The following is an 11,636-nucleotide window of genomic DNA, read 5'->3' as shown; positions in this document are numbered from 1 at the left end:
GTTTGCAAAAGCTTAAAAGGAATCTTTCTAATCTATATACATATGGAGTTATACCCCTAGACAGGCACATTATCATTTTGTGACTGGTTCTGTTGAATTACTACTGGAGAGACAACACCAAACTAGCTGAGATAATGGTTTGATCCAGTACATAACTTGTTTTCTTAAACCATGTCTATCTCTGTTTCATACAAGAAAATCAGTGTCTTTTGTAGCTAATTCAAGGCTGCCTTTAATTTGAAATGCCTCTTGTTTTAGCACTAGCAGGGATTTCAGAACACTGAGGAAGTTCAGGTTGAAATTTCTTATAAATCTCACTACACAATAGTAAGCAATTTTCATTTTACTACGTGCTGAAAGAATAAGAATAAGAAAAATAATGTCTCATTTAAAGCAATACGTGTGCTTACTCTTTGTAGTAGTAGTAGTAATAGCGAGCTAATGTAGTGGAAAAGAACCCTATTGTTTTAGGAGGTGGATAAATAAGACTGATTTCACTGACACAACTGTGTTTGTAAAAGAGAGTGAAAAGCTGAATGCAGAACTACTCATGGGAAATAGATTTGAAACTCATTACACACACATGCACAGAAACAGAAACAGGATTGTAAGAGAGGATCCGTAAGTTAATACACTGCAAACTAATACGTGGACAGTGGCTAGGAATAAAGGAAAGAGTTATGGTTATTTGTGGATCCTAGATACGATTTTAACTTTCAAATGGTGGCTCTACAACTTTAACCTTTAACTTCCAGGCTTTCAAACTTACATTGTTGCAACTAGTAATGACAGCAAATAAACTGAAACAGCTATTGGCAACCTTAACCATCTCTAAACTTAGATTGTTGTAGGGGTATGCTGATGCTTATGCAGTGCTGGTGGTGGATAACTCTTGGTTCAAGGATAGTGAGAGTCTTGGTCTGACATTCTGATGCAAGAAGATTTGCATGTAGTATGGCTCTCTCACCCTTTGCATATCCCAGATAGGAAACAAGAAGTCCTTTTAAATAGAGGCCTACATGTTTTCTGTTTGTAGAACTCTGCGCAAAGAGCCGGTGTTCAACGATGACCTCCCAAGCCGTATTGTCTGTGGGATGGTGGTGGTAAAACCCAATGTGAAGGAATTCACGGAAACATCAGTTATATTTCAAGATGGGACCAAGCAGGAAAATATTGATTATGTCATCTTTGCAACAGGCTACAGCTATTCTTATCCATTTATGGAAGATGACTCTATCATCAAATGCAGAGACAATGAGGTTACTTTGTACAAAGGCATTCTCCCTCCTCAACTAGAGAAGCCAACTATGGCTGTCATTGGGCTGGTCCAGTCTCTTGGTGCAATTATTCCAACTTCTGAACTCCAGGCTCGCTGGGCTATCAAGGTGTTTAAGGGTATGTGAATGGAAAACTGGTGAACAGGGAAAACTGTCCCTGATATATTTTACTTTACTTCCTGGCAGTGGAAATTAGCATTCTTCTTCAGGTCACAGCTGCATGCAGACACAAACTGGGAATCTGATATGAAAAGAAAGGCATGCATACATTTGTATACCTACAGATATGATGGGGTTACAGTGGGAGTTGTTGGTCAGAGAGAGCTGAACTAAATTACCTGTGTGTGGGGCAGAAAAATATTTCATCACTTAGGGGGTGACAGCATATGTGCCCCTGCATGTGGGGCAGAAAGTATATTTCAGTACTTAGGGGATGACATGTTTGGTGACGCTGAACCTGTTCTTTTCTAGGATCATTTAAGCTTCCTCCAGTAAGCAGCATGATGGATGATATTGATGAAAAAATGGGGAAGAAACTCAAATGGTATGTGAAAGGTGCCATTCTCAAGCAGCTTTCTATACTCTGTCTGCATGACTAAGAGTAACAACGGCTGTATTTTCTGAGCAAGTCCCACATAATTATGTGCTCCATTCTTTATAATTTATATATTTTATCCAGACGCAGATCTGGGGGTGAGGGGCATTGGTACAGTAACTCCCATCCCTCTTTAACTCCTGCTCCATTCAAAGTTTAACACAATCTGCCCTTTAGGAGCAGCTGCATTTCTATTTAGGTAGAGCTGAGGCAGTCAGTTGACTTCAGGGCTCATTGTTACCTAACACAGTGATGTCCAACGTTTTTGTCCTGTGGGCCAGATGAGCAGTACCCATTCTGTCCACAGGCAAGATCTGGCCAGTGGACCTGATTTAGGGTGCAGCGGGTGTGAGAAGCTCATGGAGGGCAGTCCGGCCCTAACCTGGCTGCATCAGGAGGGGAGGTGGGGGTGAGAGAGGGCATGTGGCCAAGCCCCAACCCATATAGGGCTTGGGAATTTGGTAGCCAGAGAGGAATAGCATTACTAATTGCAACTGCTTCCCCACTGCCAAATTTCCTGACTTATGGGGAGGTCCATGAGCCAAATGCCATGGCTTTGTGGGCCAAACTTGGCCCACAGACTGGGGGTTGACCACCCCTAATCTACCCCCTAATCTACTTGATTCCTGCTGATTTCTTCATTCCATAGGTGTTTATAATCCTTGATCTTTCATTAATCAAGCTATCCTTGTATATTTTTCCTGCCTGCTGTCTACTTCTGGTAATGTTCCTCTGTTCACACTCTCCACGTGTCTGATAAAGGTGTGCTATTTACGGACCTGTACTGGGTGGCTTTATTCCTAAGGGATTCAAACTCATAAGAGATCAGGGACAGAGAGGGAATAAGCAAGGCTGCAGGAAGGCTGTGCCGTGCTGTGCTGTGCTGTGCTGTGCTGTGGTACAGCGTTTAAAGGCAGAAGTTGAAAGGTGATGCAAAGAGAAAAGTGACTTTGGGTTATTCATAGCAGCAGATGATGACGGCTGTATGACCCTGAACCAGCATTGCAGCTAGGGTGGCATAAAGCTGGGCATGAGAGGATCCAGAGAGGTTGGTCCTTGGGTAGTGGCATTGCAAGTGGCTGAAGTGAGTCCTTCCCCAACCCCAGCTGTTTGTTTCTGTAGAGAGCAGTGGAGGCCAGCTATAAGCATGCTGTGAGATCATGGGGGGAAAGGAGAGAAGTTGCAGTCCTGCCTCCATCTGTCTCATAGTCAGGGGTCATGAAGGGTTGGGGGAACTGTTTGGGAGGGGTTCTGGGGGGGAAGGGGCTTTCAGGAGCTGTGAAGAGCTAGATAGGGGGTCATAGGCACTAAAGGACTTTTGTGGGGAGGAGGATCTATGAGGTAGAGCAGTGTGGGGTAAAAAGGGGCTGGAGTGTTATTGGGGATGTGAGCATGGATGAATCCAGGATTTTGTAAAACAAGGTGCAGGAACAGCAACCCCTCCTTCCCCCCCCCCTCCCCCACTGAGGTAGGTAGACTTCGCTGGGGGAACAGTAGCCAGGAGTTTTTGTTTAAGTCCCTCACTCAGGTAAAAACCTCACCCCACTTTCAGCATCCCTTCCCTTTCCCTCTATGCTGAGCAGTACCTTTCTTCCCTTCCTATTCTCTACCCCTGCCAGGATCTGCCATGGTCTCCAGTTGCCCTGGGGGCAGCTGTAGCTCCAGAGGTGCTCCATCCCTGCTCTAGGTAGGGCTGTGTTATATGGGGAGCTAGGCTCATGTGGGGGCAACAGGCAGGTTCCTTCTCCCTGTACCTGCTCCCAGGCTGGTGGGAAACAACTGGGGGAACTGGGCAGGGAGGGGAAACCTACCCATTGGGCATGTCTACACATGCATTTATGCTGTCTTAAATTTACTGAGCAGTAAGTTACTGTGCAGTAAGCAGGAATAGGCCGATGTCTACATGTGCAGGCGTTAAAGTGCATTAACGCTGCGCGCGGACTGATTTGGGACTAAAGCTAATCCCAAATCAGTCCACGCACATGGTGTTACTGTGCAGTAGGTCGTCTACATGTGTGTTACTGTGCAGTAACTAATTGGGGGTAAATTTGAGACCTGCATGATACAGGTCTCAAATTTACACTAAAGTCAGCATAAGTCACTATATTTACTGCGCAGTACAGGCATTCAAGTGTACACACATGCCCACACTGCACAGTAATTTTAGTTATTGCGTAGTAAATGTGTACATGTAGACACACCCATTGAGTTGCTGCTGCAGTCCCTGGCTGAGCCTTGTTCCCCTGCCTTCAGGTCAGCCAGAGATAGCAAGGGCATCGATAGCGGGGGGGCAGAAGTGAGGAGGAATGGGAGAGGAGGAATTTGTGACTTATTCAGGGACTTAAAAAGTCCCCAGCTACTGCTCCTGCAGTGTGGTCTGAAAGGGACTGCAACTACGCCACTGCATTCCCTCTGGATCCACCCCTGGGTGTGAGGGGCAAATGAGGTAAACTGGGAGTAAACTGAGGTATGAGGGAGGTATGGGATCAAGATAGATTGTGGGTAAACAGGCACCAGAGGGTGTGAAACGCTGCACTGAAGTTTGCGTGTTCAGAGGCATAAGGGAATGAGGGGGCAGGATGGCAGGGGTGATGAGGGCAGGTTTGTGCAGGCTGCAGTGTCATTATGGAGGTAGTGAGGGGGTAGGGTAGGACTCAGTGGGGCATGAGGGGAATGGTGGAGTGTGATGAGACTTAGGGCACGACGGTGTGGGGCTGAGCATAGGGCTTATGCATAGAGGACAGAGTGGAGCCAGAGGGCATTTGAAGTGCCAAGGGCAATACATAAATGGCAGTGAGGAGCACTTTGGGGCATATTGGAGTGCCTGGGGGGACCCATGTGTGAGGGAGCAGAGAGCAGTCTTGCAATAGATGTACTCCCATAGCACAAGGTAGCTGCCCTGCTCTAGAGCTGGCAGTCTGTCCCCCTCCAAAACACATTTGCATTAGTTCATTCTTGGATCTTAAACTAAATAATACAGCCTATAGTCTTCAGCATATCAATAAAGCTTCTAGTTCTTTTTGATTGGAAAAAAATGTGTTGTGCTATGGGATGATGCACCACACCACATGCACAGCACCCCACTTTTTAGAACCCTAGATGCACCCATGGTTGTGTCAGATGTCTCCGTGACGTCTTGCTACCCACTGGATCACCGCTGGTTCCTCACTTTTACCAGACAGTGTACATATTGCATATACTCCAGCACAGCTATTTCAGGGGAAAAAAAGAAAAGAAATAAAGGAAAAACTTCTGCATTGGCAGACTGAGTCAAACCTGCATGGCTTAATTGACCCCAAACTATTTTTTTATATCTCGCTTTATTTAAAAAAAATAAAAATGATTATATTCTCTTCCAGAATTAATTTTTTGTTTAAAATCAAGGAATCTCTCATGAAATGGAAATTCTCAACTAGCTTTGGTAAAGGAAAGCTTTGCTAAAGGAAGATAAGTTACTGAATGGACATGCCATAATGGCAGGGAATTATCATTTTTGTCAAAGTATAAAGACAGTCCATCAGTTCCTTCACATAGGAATTGCCAGTGAAATCAAGGCTTCTCATATCTAGAACTGCCCTTTACATGAATGGTCTGGGTTGGGGCCAAAGAGAAGCTCTTACAAAGTTGGGTCTTTTTTCTTCTTGTCCACTTTCCTGTAAACTGGAAAGTTTTTGGTGTTGCTTTGATTCTGTTTTAGAGTCTTCTTTCTGTTGAGAAATCAGGGCTGAGGAAAAGAACTTGACCTGGAGTCTGAACTTGATTTGAACCCTTCCCTCCACCAGCGCCCAACTTCCTTGTAGAATTCAGGCATTATCCAAAAGTCTCTCTTTATCCTATAGTATCTTTCTTTTACATAATAATTAGCAATGGTCTGTATATTTTCCTTTCCCACCTTAAGGTTTGGAAACAGCAGTACCCTACAGACAGATTACATAGTCTACATGGATGAATTGGCTTCTGCCATTGGAGTGAAACCCAATATTCTGAAGCTGCTTCTGACAGACCCAAGACTGGCCCTGGAAGTTTACTTTGGCCCATGCAGTCCATACCAGTTTCGTCTAACAGGTCCAGGAAGCTGGAGTGGAGCCAGAAACGCTATCCTGACCCAGTGGGACCGGACACTGAAGGTCACAAGGACCCGAATTGTTCATGGTTCTAAGACAGGCTTCCCCCTCTTAAATGTGCTTACAATACTCTTTTTCCCTCTTCTCCTTATTGCTGTTTTTCTGATGTTTAACTAAAAATCAAGTGGTTTCAGAGTCTCAAAGTGAAAATTGTATATAGAGAAGAAAATTTGTCTTGCCAAAGCTAGTAAAGACTTTTGCCATTTGAGGACATTCCCAGTTCAAATGTATCTACATATGCATAGATATGCCTTAATATATACACAACACCTGCAGATATGAACTCTATAGTCCAGATCCCCATCTAATATAAAGTGAAAGAGCTCCATAACATTTTATGTTAATTTTCACTTAATGAGAAGCTGGTCCTATGATTTGTGCTATTTTAATTATAGGCTAGGAACTACTAAAAGTCGAAGGTATGACTAGGAAACAGAAAGTATGACAAGGAAAATATATATAAAAATAAGATATAGTCTCAATGCTTTCTAAATTCAAGAGCTCTTATGACATGGTTCTTCAATAGTGTAAGATAGAACTGGTCAAAAAGTGCCATTTATTGTATCCAGGATTTTTTTTTTAAATCTCTCTATTTTTTTTAAATTCTGTATGGTATTTGTTTTGTCTTGTTTCTTAAGGAAAATCTGAAACTAATGGGTTCCTATACATGTGCACGGAGCCTGCTCCGAGGCATTGGAAATCCAGTGCAGCAGAGCATACTTGATTGAGTCTGCTGGAGCATGGAAATTAATGCACTCCAGCAGACTCCAGCATCACGTGTATCAGCATCCCTGCGCTGAAGAATGGTGGCAAGGCACTGTAAATTAAAGCCTGTTTTATGAATTTTAGTTCAAAGTGCCCTGCTGCCATTTTTCAGTGTGGGGACACTGATACAGGTGACACTGTGGTGCCCTTAATTTGCACAGCTCGCTAATTAAAGTGTTGCCCCTTTCCCCCCCACCCCATGCCTCTTGATGCATGTGTAAAAATGCCCAATATGCTTTGGTTTTTATAAACTGGTATGTTTAACAAAAAATAATTTTTTTAGTTTCCAGGTTTTTGCATTATAAAAAACTTCAAAATAAAAATGTTTGTAGAAAAATGTTTTGTTTTGGTCAAAATGTTATTTTTTTTGAATGGGGGGGACCCTGTCATCAAAGAAATTTCCTTCAGTTCTAATAATACACTCATTTTAACAGAGAAGTTAAATGCAGCCTGTCTTACAGCACACAAAAATGCATACAGGTTAGAGTTATCAAAAACAATAGCCAGACTGCCATAATACAGAACATTACCTGTGGCCTTTGGAGAAACTGTAACAGAAAATGTTAAGAGATGTTTAACAGCCCATTTGTTTCTTTTACTCTTTTCCCTTTCCCAATCAGATATTTACTGCAGCATTGATTCAAGAAATCTACACTTGAGTTACAACTTGTCTTCCCTGTTAAATAAAAAGCTGCCTTTGGGCTTCTAGTCATTCTGTAACCACTGCCTCTATGCTTGTACTGACACAAATATGTCAGGAAAGCCCCTCTAGAGAAAATGCAGAGAGGGTTTTTTCTGCTAGCACTGGTCAGTAATATAACTAGGGGTGAGTGAGCATGGCACCAGCTTCAGATGACAGCTTAGAAAAGGCACAAGTACACTACCTGTCCCAACAGCATCAGCTAAGCTGGCAGAAACCCTGTTCTGTTGCATAGATGGATCAAGCCTATAGTCTTGGCAGCATAACTGCGTCAAAAAAGTATGATGTTTCTACACTTCTAGCCAACAGCAATGTTGGCAAAACTCTGATGTCTAGACCTAAGGTACTGAGAAGTGCCTCACATAGTGGTAGGGAGTTGATTTTGGTGAGTTTACCAGAAGCGAAAACTGATGCCTTAGATTTCACTGTATGTAAACCTCACATGATTTTTTTTCCTGTTTTTCCTTTTTTTTCCCTTTAACCTCCTCATTCCTACATGGAATGAGAGTAGCCACACAACAAAATAATGCTTGAGCTGCACAGTGGTCGTGTTGGCGGCTGAGGACATTTGTTGACTTAAGCTATTGTCTATATCCTCCAATGAGGCAACCAACTCAATGTTAAAATCACCACTGCATTCCAGGGGGGTTGTGTTTTGATGCAAATCAAGTTAGGGGTAACACTTGAGTAACAGTTCTCCCCATAAGAGATGAGAGCCACCCAGAAAACTCCCAAGAGCCCCCTCTTCTCACGCCTTTCTAAACAGCTTAGGAGGCAGCAGTGATGGCTCCTTCTGACTTCCACCACCACAGACCCCCCCCCCACCGCATGTAATTCAAACCCTGTTGTATAACCAGTAGACTAGGTGTGGCTGTAAGGGATGAAGAGGAGACCACAGGGCTGCTGCGAGGGCACTGGGAATGGGACTAGCTACCCCTGGCCCTTTTCCTCTCCATCACTTCCCTCCCGATACCTTTTCCTCCCTTACTTTTTGTGGGTTTTTCAGTGCATCCTTTCCCTCATAGAGGTCCCTTCCCCCTGGTTTCATGGGTATATGGTCCCTTTCCATTTTGCTTCCTTCCACTTCATCTCTGCGTCTCTTCTGCCTGTGGCCTGGTCGTGCCCCAGAGGCAAACTCACAGGCAAGTGAACCTGAAGCAAGATGGCCACTGGGTTCATATGCAGGAAGAGCCAGATGACCCAGGGAGGGGAAGCGGGGGGGGCATGTGACCCAGAGAGCCCTGTACATGCCCAAGGCTCAAGCCAGGGGAAGCAGTCTGGCCATGGAAGCCATCTGGGGTGGAACCCCCTCTGAGAGGCATGAGGACTGGTGTCCAGACTGCAGTGAGAGGTCTGAGGTGGCAGCCCCAAATGAAGAGAAGCTGGGGACCTGCATAGGAAGCAAGCTAAGTACCCTGGGCATGTTCTGTTTTCCCTTCTTTTCTGGGTGGGGCCCACCACCAAGGAGTATGGTGAACCCTGTGTGGGATGTTCTTTTGAACTGAGACTGGCGCTTGCATGTTGGGGGGGGTTGTTTTCCCTTGGAGGTCTGGGTTCTGACTGTAGGGGAGGCAGAGGCCACTGAATGGGGGTGACTGGGGACATCCTGAATTTGAAATTATGCTGAGTAAAACCTGAGGTTACAGGGCATGATTAGAGTGTGTTCTGTGGCCTCAAGAGCCCATGCCTGCCTGGACTGTAAGGCAGGAAGTAGTAGGGGGAAAACAGGATTCAAGGCCCCTAGCTGCCTATGCAGTGGATATTGCAGGTGCTGGAACCTGAGGTCACAGAGTATGACTAGAATTGAGCCAAGAGCTGGCAGCCCCAAACAGTCGGCCTTGAGCAAAAGTAAAATTGGGGTGAAACCTGGGGGGACACCCTCAGACCAGAAAAGGCCCGCCTCTTCAGAAGTGTGCCTTGCTCTCTGTGCAGCCTCCCCAGCTAATTTTAACATCAAGGAGTGGTGAGTGAAACTACTGAATGGGGGAGAGACCAGCCATGTATCCTGCCTGTGCTGCTCCCAGCTGTTCTCCATGGGTTCACCAGGAGGGCAGGGCTGTGATAGCATGGGGCAAGGGGCCAGGGTGGGACAGAGCTGTCATGGCCCCACATTCCTGGTATCTCCATGGCGAGAGCTGGGAGTGGTACAGGCAGGGGATGCTAGGAAATGGAATCCAGCCATTGGTCAGATCTGCCATTTTGCCCACCCCTCCTGTAGTGGCATTAATAAGTGGCCAACAGTATAAAGACTTGCCCTTGGATCAGGGACACCAGGTAGCTGACCCAAACCAAGAGCAGCCTTGCCCTGGATCAAGGCATGCAGGCAAGGAAGCAGGATGAGACAGTGTACATATTTTACTCTGGGAGACTGAAGCAGGAGCCAGACCAGACTGAGGCAGTTGCTAGGTGGCATCATGGCTGCCCTTGGATGCCATTCTGTTACAGGCTCCAAAAACCTCTTACTTGCAAAGTGTGAGAGTACTCCACATTTCCATTTTTCACAGAGCAGCTTTTTACAAATTGGCTTCTTTTCCACCTTGGAGAACTCTTAACAACTTCACTTTCTCCCTTGCCTGATGAAGGGCGTGTAAGCCCAAAAGCTTGCAAAGAGCAATTTTTTTGCAACTCTTTAGTTGGCCCAGTAAAAGATATCACCTCTACACAAAGAGTTTTGTCTGCCTGTGTTCTTAGACCAACACAACTACAACCAACAATCCTAAAGTGGTAATACATTCTCTAGTAACTCTCCTGCCTTAAAACCTGATCTAATGTCCTGATCTTACAGCAGTCAATGGAGAGACACTGGATAGTAGATTAGGTTCCTAATGCATCTTTAAAAAATAAATGTAAAAATATCCAAATAAAGATGAATTGGAATCTTTTCACTGGTTTTCTAATTCTCTTGCAACTACCAAGCAATGAATTATTTAATACTAGGCCTTTTTTTTTAAAGCTACAGTGTTGTGTAGGGTTACAAGCTAGGATGTGATGGTGATCTATACAAAAATAACTAGCAAATTGCCTGTCAAGAATGACAGAAGGAGGAGGGCGGGGTCGAAGCATCACCAACTACTGCCCTGCACTACCATCACCTCCCAGATCTGACCAATGAGGAGCTGCACGGCCTACATTCAGTCTGGAGATGGAGGTGAGTCTGACACCCCTGAACTAGCTTATATTATAATTCCTTTCACAGAGTAGGGCAGAGAAGTTATTAACTGGGTGATGCCATGTATAAACTGCAGTTCTATTTGCAATTTGAAAGTTATACTGTACATAAAAATATTGTGCACTTACATATTATTCTACACTGGCCAGCTGTTGTGTCAGTGCTAAGTTTTTCAGCTCTGGGATGTGGAAAAATATAACAAAGGGGACCTGAGTTTTGCAACATGCCCAGTGTCTTATATCAGGTTACTGCCAGAACCAAGAATGGAATTCAGAGTTATCTGGGTTTTTGCCTGTTGTACTTGCTTAACTAGGTCATCCTGCCTTGGTGGCTAGGAGAGCTCATTCCAGTGTGGGGCAGTGCTTGGACAGTATGTACCTCATGCATCACAGGCGAAACATAGGGGCTTAATTATCTAAGACAGAAGATAATGTAGATGTAAAGATTAGGGAAGCTGGATCAGATGATCATATGATCAATATGTATCCAAACATTATAATTTAGGATGTGAATAGCTAAACAAATTATACAGAGTTTCAAAGTGAGAGAGAAAAAATGAAGGAGGACAAATGGCATGATGGCAAAGCTGCCTGTCTGGACCCTGTGAAATCTAGGTTCCATTCTCTCCCCCTCTCCTGCCCCTAACATCCTGTGTGACTCTGAGCACATTACTTTAGTTTCCCTCTGTGGGACTGGTGGAGGTAGTATGGTCATCACTGGGTGCACCAGATTTCTTGTACTTTGCAATTCCTTTAACACCGTTGACACAAAATGAATGCATGGAGTAGGTGGGAGGACTTAATATGTATCTGTCCATTTGCAGTAAGTATTTCTCCTCATGTTGATTCTAACCTGTGGTAAGAGGAAGCTAAAATGTAGTAATCTAGCAGTTGTTTGATTCTGACTTAACTTCCACGTACCTCAGGATAGATAGAGCCCCCTATCTTTAGTCCCATATATTTGTTCTTCTGTCTGTACCCTTCTGATCACATCCATTTGACTTAAC

The 11,636-nt window shown here is 44.5% G+C and overlaps 1 protein-coding gene across 1 annotated transcript in view; it reads left to right on the top strand.

The window, feature by feature from the left end:
• Positions 1 to 6,743, top strand: part of LOC109307120 (dimethylaniline monooxygenase [N-oxide-forming] 3-like) — a 23,895-nt gene extending 17,152 nt beyond the window's left edge. Inside the window, exons 7-9 of the mRNA XM_019530815.1 lie at positions 1,037 to 1,395; positions 1,749 to 1,821; positions 5,771 to 6,743. Of these exons, the coding sequence (XP_019386360.1) occupies positions 1,037 to 1,395; positions 1,749 to 1,821; positions 5,771 to 6,113 (775 nt within the window). The 3' untranslated portion in view covers positions 6,114 to 6,743. The remainder of the gene's footprint in view (positions 1 to 1,036; positions 1,396 to 1,748; positions 1,822 to 5,770) is intronic.
• The last annotated feature ends 4,893 nt before the right edge of the window (positions 6,744 to 11,636 follow it).

The sequence above is a fragment of the Crocodylus porosus genome, unplaced genomic scaffold (assembly GCF_001723895.1).
Source record: "Crocodylus porosus isolate Cpor-Errol unplaced genomic scaffold, CroPor_comp1, whole genome shotgun sequence".
NCBI lineage: Eukaryota > Metazoa > Chordata > Crocodylia > Crocodylidae > Crocodylus > Crocodylus porosus.
The sequence above is the reverse complement of the archived record's forward strand: the minus strand, read 5'-3'. Positions and strand labels throughout refer to the sequence as shown.